Raw genomic sequence first — 19,341 nt, 5'->3', positions numbered from 1 at the left:
TCAGGCAGCATCCGTGGAAACGAACAGTCAATGTTTCGGGCCGAGACCCTCATCAGGACTGAAGATGGAGGGGGCAGGGGCCCTATAACGAAGGTGGGGGGTGGGGGGAAAAGGAGAAGGCTGGTAGGTGCCAGGTGAAAAACCAATCAGAGGAAAGATCAAGGGATGGGGGGGGGGAAGCAGGGAGGGGATAGGCAGGAAAGATGAAGAAGGAATGTAAGGGGACAGTGCTGTGTAGTAGAAGAAGGCAGAATCATGAGAGAGTTGATAGGCAGTAGGAGGAGGAGGACGAGTGAAAATGGGATGGGGGAAGGGAGAGGGAGGGAATTACCAGAGGTTGGAGAATTTGATGTTCATGCCAAGGGGCTGAAGACTGCCCAGACGGTATATGAGGTGTTGTTCCTCCAATCCAAGTCTGGCCTCATCATGGCAGTAGAGGAGGCCATGTATGGACATAACCAAATGGGAATGTGAAGCAGAGTTGAAGTGGGTGGCAACCGGGAGATCCTGTCTGTTGTGGCGGATGGAGCGGAGGTGTTTGACGAAGCGGTCCCCCAATCTGCGTCGGGTCTCGCCGATGTAGAGGAGGCTGCACCGGGAGCACCGGATGCAACAGATGACCCCAACAGACTCACAAGTGAAGTGTTGCCACACCTGGACGGCTTGTTTGGGGCATTGAATGGTGGTAAGGGAGGAGGTGTAGGGACAGGTGTAGTACTTACACTTGCAGGGTTAAGTGCCAGGTGGGAGATCTGTGGGGAGGGACGTGTGGACCAGGCAGTCATGGAGGGAACGATCCCTGCAAAAAGCTGATAGGGGTAGAGAGGGAAAGATGTGCTTGGTGGTGGGGTCCTGTTGAAGGTGGCGGAAGTTGCGGAGGATAATATGTTGGATCCAGAGGCTGGTGGGGTAGTAGGTGAGGACAAGGGGGACAGTCCCTGTTGTGGTGACGGGAGGACGGGGTGAGGGCCAAAGTGTGGGAAATGGAGGAGATGCAGGTGAGGGCATCATTCATGATGGCAGAAGGGACACCACGACCTTTAAAGAATTTAGACATTTGAGATGTCCTGGAATGGAAAGCCTCACCTGGGAGCAGAGAGACAATAGACAATAGGTGCAGAAGTAGACCATTCGGCCCTTCGAGCCTGCACCACCATTTTGAGATCATGGCTGATCAATTCCTATCAATACCCGGTTCCTGCCTTGTCCCCATATCCCTTGATTCCCCTATCCATAAGATACCTATCTAGCTCCTTCTTGAAAGCATCCAGAGAATTAGCCTCCACTACCTTCCGAGGCAGTGCATTCCAGACCCCCACAACTGTCTGGGAGAAGAAATTTCTCCTTAACTCTGTCCTAAATGACCTACCCCTTATTCTCAAACCATGCCCTCTGGTACTGGACTCTCCCAGCATCTGGAACATATTTCCTGCCTCTATCTTGTCCAATCCCTTAATAATCTTATATGTTTCAATCAGATCCCCTCTCAATCTCCTTAATTCCAGCATGTACAAGCCCAGTCTCTCTAACCTCTCTGCGTAAGACAGTCCAGACATCCCAGGAATTAACCTCGTGAATCTACGCTGCACTTCCTCTACAGCCAGGATGTCCTTCCTTAACCCTGGAGACCAAAACCGTACACAATACTCCAGGTGTGGTCTCACCAGGGCTCTGTACAAATGCAAGAGGATTTCCTTGCTCTTGTACTCAATTCCCTTTGTAATAAAGGCCAACATTCCATTAGCCTTCTTCACTGCCTGCTGCATTTGCTCATTCACCTTCAGTGACTGATGAACAAGGACTCCTAGATCTCTTTGTATTTCTCCCTTACCCAACTCTACACCGTTCAGATAATAATCTGCCTTCCTGTTCTTACTCCCAAAGTGGATAACCTCACACTTATTCACATTAAACGCCATCTGCCAAGTATCTGCCCACTCACCCAGCCTATCCAAGTCACCCTGAATTCTTCTAACATCCTCATCACATGTCACACTGCCACCCAGCTTAGTATCATCAGCAAATTTGCTGATGTTATTTTCTATGCCTTCATCCAAATCATTAACGTAAATGGTAAACAGCTGTGGTCCCAATACTGAGCCCTGTAGCACCCCACTAGTCACCACCTGCCATTCCGAGAAACACCCATTCACCGCTACCCTTTGCTTTCTATCTGCCAACCAGTTTTCTATCCATGTCAATGCCTTCCCCCCGATGCCCTGAGCTTTGATTTTACCCATCAGTCTTCTATGTGGGACCTTATCAAATGCCTTCTGAAAATCGTGGTACACTACATCCACTGGATCTCCCCTGTCTAACTTCCTGGTTACATTTTCGAAAAACTCCAACAGATTAGTCAAGCATGATTTATCCTCGGTAAATCCATCTTGGCTCAGCCCAATCCTATCACTGCTATCTAGATATGCCACTATTTCATCTTTAATAATGGACTCTAGCATCTTTCCCACCACCGATGTCAGGCTGACAGGTCGATAGTTCTCTGTTTTCTCCCTCCCTCCTTTCGTAAAAAGTGGGATAACATTAGCCATTCTCCAATCCTCAGGAACTGATCCTGAATCCAAGGAACATTGGAAAATGATTACCAATGCATCCACAATTTCCAGGGCCACCTCCTTTAGTACCCTAGGGTGCAGACCATCTGGTCCTGGGGATTTGTCAGCCTTCAGTCCCATCAGTCTTCCTTCCGAATGTCAATCTGTTTCATTTCCTCTGTCCTTGGCCCATCCATACATCTGGGAGATTGCTTGTGTCTTCCTTAGTGAAAACAGATCTAAAGTACTCATTAAATTCTTCTGCCATTTCTCCATTTCCCATAACAATTTCACCCAATTCATTCTTCAAGGGCCCAACATTGTTCTTAACTATCTTTTTTCTCTTCACATACTAAAAAGCTTTTGCTATCTTCCTTTATATTCCTGGCTAGCTTGCGTTCGTACTCATTTTTTCTCCCCGTATTGTCTTTTTAGTTAAGTTCTGTTGTTCCTTAAAAACTTCCCAATCATCTGTCCTCTCACTCACCTTATATTTCCTTTTATTTTAATGCTATGCAATCTCTGACTTCCTTTGTCAACTACTGTGGCCCCTTTCCCCCCTTTGAATCCTTCTACAAACAAGTAGAATTGAGTTAAACCGCGGACAGGCTAAACTCACGGCACACTCGTTCCCGTTCCCTGGGCTCGGGACACGGTAACGCTGAACATACCCGCTCCTCCTCCAGTGAACAGCATCGTCTCACTGCCCCGTGGTAGCCGGCAGAGTGGGGAAGATTTCAATCCAAATCCCACTGGTCGGAGGGAAAGGTACGAGGGAGGAGTGAGCTGGAAAGTCGGGAGAAGAACAGTTGCAAGAAGCAGAACCAGTTCTCATCCGCTTCCGAACCCGGAAGTGGCTCGGGTTATGCAGTATTGAGTCACGTGGCCCGTGATGCAAACGACAAAACGGAGCGATTTCGCAGGAGATATCTTGGAATTAAACCCTGCCTTTTCGAGTTCACGGGATCATTCCTTTGGTGAATGTGCTCACTCGGAGTATCAGATCAGATGGAGGACGTGACTACCAAGGGAAGGTATGTAGTGTCCGGGACGGGAATGCATTATGTTGGCGATGGAGGAGTAGCGGTTTCAACCTGAGGAGGAACAGTGACTACCGTTTGGAACGGGGGTCGGTGGCAACTCGGGATCCCAGCGAGGGAAACGTGGGCATATATTGCCTGTTGCGATGCGAAACTGGAGATGGGAAATGGTACAGAGAACAAAACAGGGTTAAAGGGGGCTGAACTAATTAAACCCCCAACTAATTAAATCCCCGCCTGACTAAACCTGTGACTATCCCGGCCGCCTCCCCCCTCACCCCACCTGTTTATTCCTCTTGTTCTCCTAATTCCCTTTTCCCCCTGTTTCTCGAGCTCCCCTGTCTGAGTGTCGGCGCGGCTGGCAGAGAGCGTTTCCTTTGGTTCTCCCGGGCTTCCACGTGACTCTCATATAAACGGCAGCATAAATATACCGGCTTTCCATCCACTCATCACCATTTCGTTGCTTCAGCCAGTGTGACTCCGATTTCTGCGGCTTCTTCTCTATGCGCTTCTTATCTCTGCGGTTTCTTCTCTGTGTGTTTCTTATTTCTGCGGCTCTTTTCCTGTGCCTTTTCCTACACGCCCCCCCCCCCCCCACCCGACAGCTCCTGTGGCTCCTCCCACAGACCCCTGTATAAAGGCGATTGGAGGTACTGAGTCTCCAGGATGTTGCATGTTTGCTGCTGACGGTGCTTTCTTCCAACCAATAAAAGTCTACCTTAGCTCACGTCTACGAGAGTTATTGATGGTGCATCACCCTGTGCCTCTTTTGCCCCTCTTGCTCATCCCCTCTGCCCGCCCCTCCCACCTCTCTCGCTCCCATAAACATAATCAGGGTCCCCTCAGCTTGCACCAACGCGACTTCTCCCTGTAACTCGTGCCCCTGTTCTCCCACGCGATCCACATCGCGAATCCACCCACCCACATTTTTATTCAGGTCATTTGGAGATCCCAGTATTAATCCCTGCAGAACACCTCAAGTCGAAGACCTCCGGAGACAATCAACCACTCCCTGCTCTCTTCTGTGGGGCAACACCATACTGAATCCAAGTGGTAAATTCTTGCATCCTAATCTTCTGGATGACCCTCCCACGAGGGGTTTGCCAAATGGCTTACTGAAATCCAGGTAGAGATCTTACACACTCCAACTTTGTCAATCATCTTCATCGCCTCCTTCAAAAATACAGTAACCTCAGTGAGACTCAATTTCCCCGACACAGTACCAGGCTGACTGTCCCTAATTAGGCCACGGTTACACAGAAACATTTCAGATCAGTGGGAGCATTGGGAGGGATTAGAAAACTGGCTAGACTGGTTCCGAACTCAAACTCTGGGTGCCGTTGACAGTTCCTGTCTGAGGTGGGATCAGATTATCAAAGTTCACTCCTCACCTCAACCTTTCTTCCACCTCAGGTCCATCGCAGTCTGTGTGTGGTTGGTCATGGTCGGAATTGCTGCTGGTAAGTAGGGTAGAGTCACACAGTGTGGAGGGAGATTCTCCTTTTGTCCAGGGTGGAGGGAGCTTTACTGTGTGTACGTTCACTGTCCCATCACACACTTCCAGGGTAGAGGGAGCTCCGCTCTGTGTCTGACCCCGGGAGTGTGTGATGGGACAGTGTGGATGGAGCTCCACTCTGTGTCTGACCCTGGGAGTGTGTGATGGGACAGTTTGGAGGGAGCTTCGCTGTGTGTCTGACCCCGGTGGTGTGTAGAGGGAGCGTCACACTGTATCTAACCCTGGGAGTGTGTGATGGGACACTGCAGAGGGAGATTCACTCTTGTGTCTGACCCTGGGAGTGTGTGGGGGGAGCTTCACTCTGTCTAACCCCAGGGGTACATGATGGGATGCTGTAGAGGGAACTATGTCTAACCCTGGGAATGTCGATGGAGATTCACTCTGTATCTGAGCCTGGAGGTGTGTGAGGGGATGGTGTGTGGGGAGCTTCGCTCTGTGCCTGACCCCGGGAGTGTGTGATGGGACGGTGTGGAGGGAGATTCACTCTATGTCTGACCCTGGGAGCGTGTGATGGACGGTGTAGATGGAGATTCACTCTGTGTCTGACCCCGGGAGTGTGTGATGGGACGGTGTGGAGGGAGATTCGCTCTATGTCTGACCCTGGGAGTGTGTGATGGAACAGTGTCGATGGAGATTCATTCTGTGTCTGAGCCTGGGGGTGTGTGATGGGACGGTGTGGAGGGAGCTTCACTCTATGTCTGACCCTGGGAGTGTGTGATGGAACATGTCGATGGAGATTCATTCTGTGTCTGACCCTGGGAGTGTGTGATGGAACAGTGTCGATGGAGATTCATTCTGTGTCTGAGCCTGGGGGTGTGTGAGGGGACGGTGTGGAGGGAGCTTCACTCTGTGTCTGACCCCGGGAGTGTGTGATGGAACAGTGTCGATGGAGATTCATTCTGTGTCTGACCCTGGGAGTGTGTGATGGAACAGTGTCGATGGAGATTCATTCTGTGTCTGAGCCTGGGGGTGTGTGATGGGACAGTGTGGAGGGAGTTTCACTCTATGTCTGACCCTGGGAGTGTGTGATGGAACAGTGTCGATGGAGATTCATTCTGTGTCTGAGCCTGGGGGTGTGTGATGGGACGGTGTGGAGGGAGCTTCACTCTATGTCTGACCCTGGGAGTGTGTGATGGAACAGTGTCGATGGAGATTCATTCTGTGTCTGACCCTGGGAGTGTGTGATGGAACAGTGTCGATGGAGATTCATTCTGTGTCTGACCCTGGGAGTGTGTGATGGAACAGTGTCGATGGAGATTCATTCTGTGTCTGAGCCTGGGGGTGTGTGAGGGGACGGTGTGGAGGGAGCTTCACTCTGTGTCTGACCCCGGGAGTGTGTGATGGAACAGTGTCGATGGAGATTCATTCTGTGTCTGACCCTGGGAGTGTGTGATGGAACAGTGTCGATGGAGATTCATTCTGTGTCTGAGCCTGGGGGTGTGTGATGGGACAGTGTGGAGGGAGCTTCACTCTATGTCTGACTCTGGGAGTGTGTGATGGAACAGTGTCGATGGAGATTCATTCTGTGTGTGATGGGATGGTGTGGAGGGAGTTTCACTCTTTGTCTGACCCCGGGAGTGTGCGATGGGACAGTGTAGAGGGAGCTTCACTCTGTGTCTGACCCTGGGAGTGTGTGATGGAACAGTGTCGATGGAGATTCATTCTGTGTCTGAGCCTGGGGGTGTGTGAGGGGACGGTGTGGAGGGAGCTTCACTCTGTGTCTGACCCCGGGAGCGTGTGATGGAACAGTGTCGATGGAGATTCATTCTGTGTCTGAGCCTGGGAGTGTGTGATGGGATGGTGTGGAGGGAGTTTCACTCTTTTTCTGACCCCGGGAGTGTGCGATGAGCCAGTGTAGAGGGAGCTTCACTCTATGTCTGACCCTGGGAGTGTGTGATGGAACAGTGTCGATGGAGATTCATTCTGTGTCTGAGCACGGGAGTGTGTGATGGGACGGTGTGGAGGGAGCTTCACTCTATGTCTGACCCTGGGAGTGTGTGATGGAACAGTGTCGATGGAGATTCACTCTGTGTCTGACCCCGGGACTGTGTCATGGGACGGTGTGGAGGGAGATTCACTCTGTGTCTGACCCCGGGAGTGTGTGATGGAACAGTGTCGATGGAGATTCATTCTGTGTCTGAGCCTGGGGGTGTGTGATGGGACAGTGTGGAGGGAGCTTCACTCTATGTCTGACCCTGGGAGTGTGTGATGGAACAGTGTCGATGGAGATTCATTCTGTGTCTGAGCCTGGGGGTGTGTGATGGGACAGTGTGGAGGGAGCTTCACTCTATGTCTGACCCTGGGAGTGTGTGATGGAACAGTGTCGATGGAGATTCATTCTGTGTGTGATGGGATGGTGTGGAGGGAGTTTCACTCTTTGTCTGACCCCGGGAGTGTGCGATGGGACAGTGTAGAGGGAGCTTCACTCTGTGTCTGACCCTGGGAGTGTGTGATGGAACAGTGTCGATGGAGATTCATTCTGTGTCTGAGCCTGGGGGTGTGTGAGGGGACGGTGTGGAGGGAGCTTCACTCTGTGTCTGACCCCGGGAGCGTGTGATGGAACAGTGTCGATGGAGATTCATTCTGTGTCTGAGCCTGGGAGTGTGTGATGGGATGGTGTGGAGGGAGTTTCACTCTTTTTCTGACCCCGGGAGTGTGCGATGGGACAGTGTAGAGGGAGCTTCACTCTATGTCTGACCCTGGGAGTGTGTGATGGAACAGTGTCGATGGAGATTCATTCTGTGTCTGAGCCTGGGAGTGTGTGATGGGACGGTGTGGAGGGAGCTTCACTCTATGTCTGACCCCGGGAGTGTGTGATGGAACAGTGTCGATGGAGATTCATTCTGTGTCTGAGCCTGGGGGTGTGTGAGGGGATGGTGTGGAGGGAGATTCACTCTGTGTCTGACCCCGGGAGTGTGTGATGGGACGGTGTGGAGGGAGCTTCACTCTATGTCTGACCCCGGGAGTGTGTGATGGAACAGTGTCGATGGAGATTCACTCTGTGTCTGACCCCGGGACTGTGTCATGGGACAGTGTGGAGGGAGATTCACTCTGTGTCTGACCCTGGGAGTGTGTGATGGGACGGTGTGGAGGGAGATTCACTCTGTGTCTGACCCCGGGAGTGTGTGATGGAACAGTGTCGATGGAGATTCACTCTGTGTCTGACCCCGGGACTGTGTGATGGAACAGTGTCGATGGAGATTCACTCTGTGTCTGAGCCTGGGAGTGTGTGATGGAACAGTGTCGATGGAGATTCATTCTGTGTCTGAGCCTGGGGGTGTGTGAGGGGATGGTACGGAGGTGAAGGTGGGGAAGTGAGGATGACTCCCCACAACCCCAGTGACCAGGGGCGCTCTTCTACCGACAGGTCAGCGTGGCATCTGCCGTTTCACTCCGGATACCAGCTCTCTCAGCTGCTCCTGCGTCCCGAACGTTGGTCAAAGCCTGCACCTTCACAGCCTCCGAAGACCTATAGACGTTTGCCTCAAAGGCAACGGAGACAGACTGTGCTGTCGGAACAGCAGCCAGGCCTGGGTAGATGCCAGCCATGTTAAACTGATCTACAGCTGGGCTATGAACCACACGGTCTACTGTGAATTTGGCTTCGGCTTCGGCTTGTCAGGTAAGTGGCAGGGAGAGGTGAGTTGTGTCCAGTGAGAACCCAGTACTCTAGGATCCCACCATTCTGAGGATTTTTCATCTGGAAATGTTTCTTTTGCCTCCCACCACATCACGAGAGCCTGTAGTTTCCTGTGCTGCACTCAGACTTGGAACTGTTCGTTAAACACCCAACCACCCCAATCCTTTCTGTCCATATCAGTCCTTTCCCAGCACGTTAATGTGTCTACCTAAGAACTTCCAAAATGGCTCTATGACGTCCATCTCCACCACAACCCTGGCAGCTCATTGCAGGCACACAGCACTTGCCAGTCTTGGATAAACGTGTGCATACAAGTGTTGGACATTTAGATACGGTGGAAGAGACAATGCACCTCTGATCCTCATAAACTCATCAGTTTCTATCTCAGTTGTTCCAGAGAAAACAATCCAAGTTTATCCATTCTTCCTCCCCACGCCCCGCCCCCCAGCAGGTTGAGACTCGCTTCCTTGGTGTGTAGGGGGCTGGGGTTTGACCTTGCAAAGTTCAGTGGAAATTTATTACCAAGGTACACGTGTACCACCAAATACCACTTTGAACTTATTTTCTTACAGGCATTAACAGAAATACAATAGAATCACTGAGAAACTATACACAGATACTGATAAAACAACCAATATACAAAAGACAAACTGCAAGTAGGAAAGAAATACGATGAGTAAATAATTCTGAGCAATTTGCACAAAATGCCGAAGGAACTCAGCTGGCCAGGCAGCGTCTGTGGAAAAGCATGAACAGTGGACATTTCTCCCGGTATACAGAAGGCCACATCAGGAGCACCGGATAGACTCGCAGGGAATGTTTACCCATGTGTGGGTGCACACATTTATGCCACTAGCGCACAAAGGAATCTAAACTGCACACAAGAGGTTGTCACTCTCAACCTCATTGGCAAGTTAATTATGTTTCACAGATCTACACAATTACATTTCCTTTTCCGGTTTCTGTTGCGGACGGCGTTGATGACGTGGAGTTTACGATGGTTTTACTGCAGATTTTTAGAGCTGGCTTATTTGTACTGTTTTTATTGAAATTATTCAGAAGACAAGTGGACAAGGGAGTCACATTTCACTGGAGAGAAAATGCACTTGGTGGTGCTATCCTGTTGGAGATGGCAAATATTGGAGTATTATGTGCTGGATACAGACCCTTGTGGTTGGTGGGGACGAGAAACCCTAACCCTGGTGTGGTGGAGGGAGGGCAGGTGTGCACAATGTGGAAGAGATTTTGGGGAGGGCAGAGTTGATGTCATGAATGGAAGACCCTTTCTTTGAAGGAGGAGGACATCTCACTGTCTTGGAATGAAAAAGCCTCATCCTGAGAACAGATATGGCGGAGTCAGAGGAACTGGGAAAAGTGGACGGCATTTTTTCAAGTGACAGGTTGGGAAGAAGTAGAGTTCCAATAGCTGTGAGAGTCAGTGGGTTTATAAAAGATAGCAGTAGATACAAAGCAGTAGATTCCAAAGATCGGGAACAGGGAGGGAGGTGTCAGAAATGAACCAAGTAAATTTGAGGGCAGAGTGGGAGTTGGAGGCAAAGTTGGTGAAATTGATGAACTCAGCGTGGGTGCAGGAAGCCGCACCGATGCCGTTGTCAGTGCAGGGTAAGAAGAGTGGGGGAGCGATGTCGGCATGGAACATGAATTGTACCACATAACTGACTTCTTGTCGGCTATGGCTGGGATCCGTGTGAGTGCCCCGGCTACACTGTGGGTTTGAAGGAAGGAGCCAAAGCAGAAGTTGTTGAGGGTGAGGACCAGTTCCGCCTGATTGAGGAGTGGTGTTGGAGGGGATCTGCTTGGGTCTGGTGTCCAAGAAGAAATGGAGAATTTAAGGCCCTTCTGATGGGGAGGACAGAAGTGTACAGGGACCGGATATCCACAGAGGAAATGAGACGATCAGGACGAGAGATCTTAAAGTCATTGTAAAGATCGAAACTGTGTGAAGCATTACAGATGTAGGTAGGAAGAGACTGAACCAAGGGGGATAAAACAGAATCGAGGTATGCAGACGTGAGTTCAGACCAGCATTCCTCGTGATGTGTTCAGCAGGTAGATTAAATAAGTAGGGTGACAGTGTTCAGCCTTGTCGTACTCCTTTCCCTGTCTTGAAACAGTCTGTTGTTCCGTGTTCAGTTCTGACTGCCGTGATCTTCGTACAAGTTTCTCATAAGGCAGATCAAGTAGATAACAAACTCTGGCAAGAAGGCATTAGGGGGCACTCTTTCATGACCGCTGATCACAGTACACAGTTCTTTCAATGCCTGCCTGACAATGGCCAACGGTGAAATGTTCATCACCAGGACGATGGTGGAAAACTCCATCGGTAGATAAAATGGACGTCACTTGACTGTTTCATGTTCCAGCTTGTCTGAGCAGGACTGAGACGGAACTGTCATGTCTGTGCAGCACAATGATTTAATCAGGAAATAACACAATCTGACTCCTCTTCCTTTTGGAGACTCCATTGTCCTGTCCTTGCAGTAGACGGTGAAATCCTCGGGAGTCGGCCTCCACTGAAATCACAGGGTGGTCGGTGTTTTGGGGGTATGTGAAAGTGCCTCGGATGTTCCCTCTGAGGTGTGCACGCGCACGCATCATTTGCTACTAGCGCACAGGAATTTCAACTGCGCACAAAAGGTTGTCACCCTCTACCACATTAGCATGTTAAGTATGTTTCACCATTGTATTTCCTTTTCTGGTTTCTGAAGTGGACAGTGTTGACAGTGTGGAGTTTGCGATGATTTGCCTGCAGATTTTACAACTGGCTTATTTATACTGTTTTTATTGAAGAAATTATTCAGTATCCACAAATTGTTGTCACTGGGCAAAAAAGATTGTACAGCATATGATTTTTACACACACTGGTCTTTACGAATTAATGAGGACATTGGGAACTTCCATGTCTTTCTTCAGTCAAAGTGACCATAAGAGCCATTGTTCTCATGAAACCATGTCACACATGTTGCTTGGTTTTGCTTTGCAAGTGTTTCAAATTGTGAGGGGCATAGATAGACTAAATGTCCTCAGTTGTCTTCCCAGCAGTAAGGAATAAACAGCTGGGACAGAAGTCGGGAACCTGCTGAGAGACAGGTCAGGTGTATTCATGTCTGGAGCTCAAGGATGCTACTAGAAGTGCAGATATCATCTCCGGAAAGCCATCTCTTGGGTGAAATGGAGATTCCAGAGTAGACTGGAATCAACGAAGGACACTTAACAGGTGTGGCAAGGTTTGAATACTGTAACCTCCTACAAAGTTAAATCTTGCAACATACAGGACAGAGCTTCGCTTCCAGATGAGCTCAATGCCTTCTGTATTCGCTTTCTCCACGAGAGCAAGGAGGAACCATTGTGCACCCCCATGTCTCCCGATGACCCTTTGCTCTCAGTACCATCGGGAGAGTGCATCCAAGAAAAGCATCCAAGATCTGGACTGAGTACTGAAGGTGCTGGGCCATCTGAAAGCTGAAGAGTTAAAACTTTCCCTCGACGTGCCAGTTCTGAAAGATGTCTGTTAGCTATGTTGAACATGTGCTGTCATGGGATGGAGTAGCTACAGATCTGGCTAAGGTAGAGGTGGTGACCACCTGGCCGTGGCACCGGACCGTGAGCGCTCTGCACTCGTTCCTCGGGTTCTGTGGTTACAATCGGAGGTTTGTGAGGGGCTACATGAAAGTGAGTCACCTGTTGAATCAGCTTCTGTGTGGTTACCCTCCTTTGGGGAAGAAAGGGGGGAGGACACAAGGAGAGGAGTGTAAAGTGTATCTTGGCCCATCAGAGCCTTTTGGACTGAGGTGGGATGTGAAATGTGAGGAGGCCTTTCAGTCTCTGAAGGAGATGCCGATCCAGGCCCCTGTTCTGGCTTTTACAGACCCCTGATTGCGGTATGTACTACAATGGATGTTAGCCAAGAGGGCTTAGGGGGTGTCCTGTATCAGGACCAAGGCACCTGGTTGAGACCTGTTGCATTTGCCAGTTGGAGTCTGTCACCCTCTGAGAAGAACTATTCCACGAATAAGTTGGAGTTTCTGGCGTTGAAGTGGGTGGAGGTGGATAAGCTGAGTGACTACCTCAACAGTAACAAGTTTGAGGTGAGGACGGACATCAATCCCCTAACTTGTATCCTGACCTCGGCAAAACTGGATGCCGTAGGCCGTCGGTGGTTGGCGGCATTACCAACCGGGAAGCCGGAACATTGATGCTGACGCTTTGACCCGATGTGCACAGGAAAGGCTGGGCAGGGACGGAGGGTGGGAGAGTGTTCCTGACCCGGGAGTGAAAGCCGTGTGCCAGTTTGCTATCACAGTGAATGCGGATGAAAAGCAAGGGCAGGATCGAGCGGTAGATCCACTGGGAGCTTCTGATGACTTCATTCCCCAGGTTTACTGTAACCTGACTGCTCTGAAGAAAAATCATCTGCCAGAATTGATTTCTGGGGAAGTGGCTGCTGCTCAGCAAGATGTCCTGGGTGTCAGTGCCATTTGGCAAGCAGTTGAAAAGGGAAACATGACTCAAGCAGAGAAGAGGAAACATTCTGTGGTTCCTCCATTACTGAGAGAATGGCCTTGGTTGGAGTTGAGGAACCAGATCACTCAGTATACTGGGTCACGTCACCTCCAGACCGACCTCGGCATTCCCAGCACTGGTTCTGCCTGAGAAGTTTGGGAGGGTTGTATTACGCTCACTTCATGATGATTCTGGACATTTGGGGGTTGAAAAGACCAATGGATTGTTCAGAGACCAGTTCTGCTGGCCCCGAATGAAGTCGGAGGTCGAAGAATTCTGCAAGTCGTGCATTCGATGCATACGGAGGAAGACGCTGCCTAACGGGCAGCTCCCTTGTCCCACTTGCAGAGTGTGGGGCCCCTGGACCTGGTGTGTATGGATTTCCTGTCAATAGAGTCAGATGTCAGCAATGTGTCATCAGGGATAACTGCACCAGATATGCGAAAGCTTTCCCTACCAAGGAGCAGAGGGTATCCACGGTGGCCAAGGTGTTATGGGAGAAGTATTTCATTTATTATAGTCCCCTGGCGAATACATAGATCAGGGATGAGATTTCAAAAGTGGGCTCATACATGAGTTACTAGCCATGCTTGGAGTTGGAGTTGAGAGGTTGAGGACTATACCAGGTGATCCCCAACACAAGCGGTTCAGTGGGACCTTGTTAGACATGCTCAGAACTTTGGAGATCAGCAGGAAGAACAAGTGGAGTCAACATTTTGGACATCAAAAGAGATGGTGGTTAATTTCAGGAGGGCAGAGAGCGACCACTCCCCGCTGAACATCAACGGCTCCTCGGTAGAGATTGTAAAGAGCACCAAATTTCTTGGTGCTCACCTGGTCCCTCAACACCAGCTCCATAGCAAAGAAAGCCCAGCAGTGTCTCTATTTTCTGCAATGGCTGAGGAAAGTCCATCTCCCACCTCCCATCCTCATCACATTCTACAGGGGTTGTATTGAGAGCATCCTGAGCAGCTGCATCACTGCCTGGTTCGGAAAGTGCACCATCTCGGTTTGCAAGACCCTGCAGCGGATAGTGAGGTCAGCTGAGAAGATCATCGGGGTCTCTCTTCCCGCCATCACGGACACTTACGCTACAAGCTGCATCAGCAAAGGAAACAGCATTTTAAAGGACTCCATGCACCCCCTCATACAATCTCTTCTCTCTCCTGTCGTCTGGGAAAAGGCTCCAAAGCATTTGGGCTCTCACGGCCAGGCTATGTAACAGTTTCTTCTCCCACGCTATCAGACTCCTCAATAGCCAGAGTCTGGACTGACACCTTGCCCTATTGTCCTGTTTATTATTTGTTGCAATGCCTGCACTGTTTTAGTGCAAGTTATGTAGTCCTGTGTAGGACTGTAGTCTAGTGTAGTTTTCTGTGTTTTTTTACGTAGTTCAGTCTAGTTTTTGTACTATGTCATGTAACACCATGGTCCTGAAAAGCGTCTCATTTTTACTTTGTACTGTACCAGCAGTTATGGTCGAAATGACAATAAAAGTGACTTGACTTGATCTGGTCCACTGCTACAACTGTACCCAAAATGAAGCTACCGGGTACTCACCATATTACCTGATGTTTGGTTGAGAGGTTGCCCATTGACCTTTGTTTTGCGACTGACAAAGGTGACTTACCACCAAAGACTTATCTGAAGTATGTGTCTGATATGAGAAGGGAGCTGATGTTATGGCTGCCAAGCAGAATCAAAAAAAAGTAAGAGGATGTATCATCAAAAGGTGAGGTTCTCAAAACTCATGCCAGGAGACCGTGTAAAGAATTTGGAGCTACCTGGAAAGCATAATTTGGCCAACCACTAGACGGCTATGCCCTGTGTGGTGGAGAGTCAGATGCCAAGCATACCAGTTTTCTGGGTGAAACCAGAGGATAGGAATAGGCCTGTCAACATTCTCCATCAGAACCACCTGGGGGACAAGAGGTTCAGGTTGACCCAGAGCCTACAGCTAGTAAGAGGACTCTGAAGCAACGCGGAGCGACTACAGGACCGACTGAAGGAGAGATTAGGCAAGACCCCACCCCTGAGTTGGATACTGATTCAGAGGATGAGGGACTGGGGGTGTGCTATATGCTGCCTTTTGCTAACTCCCCACTGATTGAGGAAGAGACTCCCAACTTTGCTCATGCTGAGTCCAGTGAAATGGTTTCTCTGTAACAGCAGTGTTTCAGTTATGATAAGAGATAACGGGGCCTTTGAAATGGGGTCGGGAGTTGACGATGTCCGGGGAAAATCGATGGAGAATGGACGGGAAAATCATGAGCTCCAACGTGCGCACTAGACTGTTTCATTAAAATGGACCCTTTTCCTTTTTGTTCTCTTTACTAACCCTAAAGTCAAATCACAAATTATAAAGCTCTAATTGCATATGGTGTACTGTTTGTAATTTCATGGTACTGATTTGTAACATCATGCAGCATCCGCACAAATGAGATTTCACAAGTTTGGCGGGCCGGAGAGAGTCTTCCCCTAGAGTAACGCCGTTTGCCGCACCCGAGGGTTCCACTTGTATGTACTCTGATAATAAATTTACTTTGAACTTTGTTTTACAGATGTGGAGTGTTCTGGGCAGGGGACCATGGCAACCCAGATGTCGAACTCGCCACTGATGAATTCTAGGAAGCCAGTCTCCAGCAGAATGGGGGGATGGGATGGAAGGAAGATGCTGAACTCCACGAATGCGGCTGGGCGGTCAGTAGCTCAAGGTGAGGCTTCACTTTCTGTGCAAGGGGATTGAAGTTGAGTTGCCGGCGTCCATTTCAGAGTTGGGGGGGAGGGGTTGAATGGCCCTCAGGAATCTCCCATCTTCCACCCCTGGATCTCAGCCCTTCTCCCACCCCATTCTCCTATAGCTGTACTGTAGGGGGCAGTTTTATCGACTGGGTCACTGATTAGCCCATCAGATCTGCTGCTCTATTCAGTCATGGCTGCTTTTTCCTCAACCCCATTCTCCCGCCTTCCTCCAGTAATCCTTAACATCCTCACAAACCCCTATCAATGTCTGCTTTGAATATTTAAATGTCTTGGCCTCCTCAGGCAATAAATTCAGCTTTGCCACACCCTGGCTTTAGAAATTCCTTCTTGTCTCAGTTCCATAGTGAGTTCCCTTTACCCTGAGGGCGTGCTGTCAGCTCCTGGACTCCTGCAGGAGAGGCTGGAGACATTTCCACTCTACCCAGGCACTATCCAGCAGGTTTCAATGAGATCCAACCACTTTCCACCATCCTCCTGAACTCCATCCTCCCTAATGGCACCCTTCCTTACTGACCAAAACTAACACAGTATTGCAAGCACATGCAAAATCCTGGAGTCACGCACTGCCAAACTCCAAATGCAGCCTCACCAATGCCTTTTTACAAATACAATGCAATGGCCCAGTCTCTATCTCAGTGACCCAGTCGATAAAGGCCAGTGTCGACCACCTTCACCATGCTGTCCAGCTGTGGACGGCGGATCAGGCAGCAGGGGGAGGGATGATTAACACACTGTTCCACAGGCTATATTGTACTGAATGTCTCTGATTATGACATTTCCATTCTCCAGTGACGATGGCAGTTGGTGTTCCTATCGTTCTGTGGTAAGTGACCTCGTCTCTTCCTGGGGATGCCTATTGTGTGCTCTCCCAGCTTCTCAACAGTGGCTTGTCCACACCCCTCCCCATCTTCGTGACATTCTCCATCTCTGTAAACTTGTAAGGTCTCTGCACCACTTCCCATTTATGTGACCCCATACGTCTTCCCCCTCTCCGTGACCCCTTCCAGACCATACACCCCTCCCTGTCTCCCCACAGTGATCAGACTATGAGTGCCCTTCCCCTCCATTCTTCCCAGGTGCTTGTGGGTCGGACGTTTGAAAACTCAAATATTGGCCTGGATGGAGATGCACAGTGAGATCCCACTATCAGCAGTGTTACTGCCTGCTCTGGCAGCACCCCCAAGACTCCAGAGGAATCCAGCCCAGTCTGTGCAATCTCTCCCCAGGACTAACACCCCACCCAGACAAAGTCCTGGTGAATCTCCCCTTCACACAGGGGATCCCTCCCTTGGGTCCACGGACCCCTTGGTTAATGGTATTGGTCCTCTGCATAAAATAAAGTTGAGAACCCCTGTCTTGTTGGTAAACACCTACTTGGGTTTGTCACAATCATTTCTCCCACATTCACATCACATCAGTTGTTATCACATCATGCCTGAAGTACCCTGTGGTTAACCACAAGTCACAGACTTCAATTGGAAAAGCATCCTCCCAGCACTCCCCTCTTTGTCTCCAATCATCTGCCAATTATCCAATTCAACTTGGACACCAAGTGCCTTCTGGACTTGCTCTCCACCAACACCACCCCCTCCCCGCCCACAAACCAATCAAAGACCTTCCCAAAGTGTTTCTGAGTAAAATATACGTCATGGCCCTGGTCAACTTATCCGAGTCACCACCTCATTAAATCTCAGGCAAATTAGGGGGAGAGTGTGATAGGAAATGCTCTGTTACCAACTCTGTTATAAGAATTAACCTTAATTAATAATAATAATAATAATAATAATAATAATGACGAGTTGGGTACAGAAAAACATGTATTTCCTCACAATTAACTTTATTGGTTTGACTAACAAACACATGGGTTGCTAACCCCATTTCCAACCCTCCTGCTCTCGGGGCTGGGTTAGGGATCATCATGGTAGATGTGTTGGCTTTACGACAGTTATTTAGTTTATAATATTTTCGCTTAGTAATTCATTTGTTAGTATTTTCTAGTTAGAATTAGAAGTGTTTAAAGTATATTCATTGCATGTAAAAAATATCGGCATGCGATGACGTCACATCCGGTTTCGCCACGTCTTGTGGGAAAATACCGGTTTGAGATCAACACGAGGGTGGGGGGCTCACCACGAGGCACACCTGAGCAGGGTTGTTTGTATGCATTAGAAATCACAGTGAGAGCAACGCTGTAAGTTAATAGATAATCGATATATTGAACTAAGATGTTAACGCCGATCCTGTTAAAAGTAACGACGGTCGATAATGTTTATGTTTTCGTTAGTTAAAGAGTTGCGGATAGTTTGCATTGAAGTGTATTTAAAGTAGTCAATGGCATAGGTAAACTCTGCCTGTATACTTCACCTTAATGTAATGTAGTTATAGTCACTTTTACAAGTATTTACAATGGAAATGTGATATTAAGAAAGGAACAAATACTGTATCAATCTTGTATTGTTTTATCAACAGTTTTCACCATATGTTAATGTGAAGAGTGAACAGTAAATGGTTAATCTTACTGCAAACTGGTTTTCATTGACTGTGGTTTATCTCGACGTTTAATTCGGCGTTCGTTACACCAGAAGGAGAACGTTACAGGATCATCATGGTAGAGTTACATTCATCTGTTCTATATTTCTGTTCCTGGCCTGGCGTGCAGTAATCCAGAGATCGCTACCTTCAAGGTCCTGGTTTCCAGCCTCTTTCCAAACTCCCTAAGCTCACCGTGTGGATCCTCTTCCCCTCTTTCTCCCGAGATCATTTCCCTGCTCCTCGGGAATATTCTGCAGCCACCCTAAGACGTCCTCGACCCTGGCACCTGGGCAGCAACACCATCCCACTGTCCCTTTCTCAGCCCCAGAATCTCCTGTCCGTCCCCAGTAACTAGTGAGTCTCCTATCCCTGTCTCACTTTGCCCTTCAGATTAACATACAGATAAAGGTTAAAGATTACCTTTATTTGTCATGGGTACATCCAAACAAGCAGTGAAATGCTTCGTTTGCATAAAACGACCAACGTAGCCCAAGGACGTGCTGAGGACAGCCCGTAACTGCCACCGTGCTTCTGGCACCAACACAGCCTGCCGACTCCTCACGGACACCAGCTCATTGGGCTCTGGAATGTGGGAGGAAACTGGTTCCTTGTCCCGACCATCAAGAGCTGCGCCTGGCCGTGAGGTTCCCTGACTTTCTACATCTCGCAGGAGGGTCTCCGTTCTAGTTGGATCCAGTCATATTGTGACCCAGAGGCTCTTCAAAAGTCAACAATGAGGCCACAAGGCCAGAGAACATGAGAGCAGAATTGGAC

At 49.3% G+C, this 19,341-nt stretch overlaps 1 protein-coding gene across 2 annotated transcripts; it reads left to right on the top strand.

Annotated features, from left to right (window-relative positions):
- Nucleotides 1-3,452: 3,452 nt before the first annotated feature.
- On the top strand, nucleotides 3,453-18,553 carry LOC132385351 (uncharacterized). 2 transcript variants are annotated; one of them, XM_059957391.1, is made up of 5 exons: nucleotides 3,453-3,586; nucleotides 5,006-5,052; nucleotides 15,834-15,986; nucleotides 16,825-16,858; nucleotides 18,505-18,553. In XM_059957391.1, exons 1-5 carry the CDS (start codon nucleotides 3,534-3,536, stop codon nucleotides 18,524-18,526), a joined length of 309 nt encoding a protein of 102 aa, XP_059813374.1. In that variant the 5' UTR covers nucleotides 3,453-3,533; the 3' UTR covers nucleotides 18,527-18,553. The 2 variants fall into 2 exon arrangements, with proteins under 2 accessions (XP_059813374.1, XP_059813373.1); XM_059957390.1 differs by having other exon boundaries at nucleotides 17,112-18,553.
- Nucleotides 18,554-19,341: the final 788 nt, after the last annotated feature.

This window comes from Hypanus sabinus (genome assembly GCF_030144855.1).
Source record: "Hypanus sabinus isolate sHypSab1 chromosome 1 unlocalized genomic scaffold, sHypSab1.hap1 SUPER_1_unloc_1, whole genome shotgun sequence".
NCBI classification, from domain to species: Eukaryota; Metazoa; Chordata; class Chondrichthyes; order Myliobatiformes; family Dasyatidae; genus Hypanus; species Hypanus sabinus.
The sequence above is the reverse complement of the archived record's forward strand: the minus strand, read 5'-3'. Positions and strand labels throughout refer to the sequence as shown.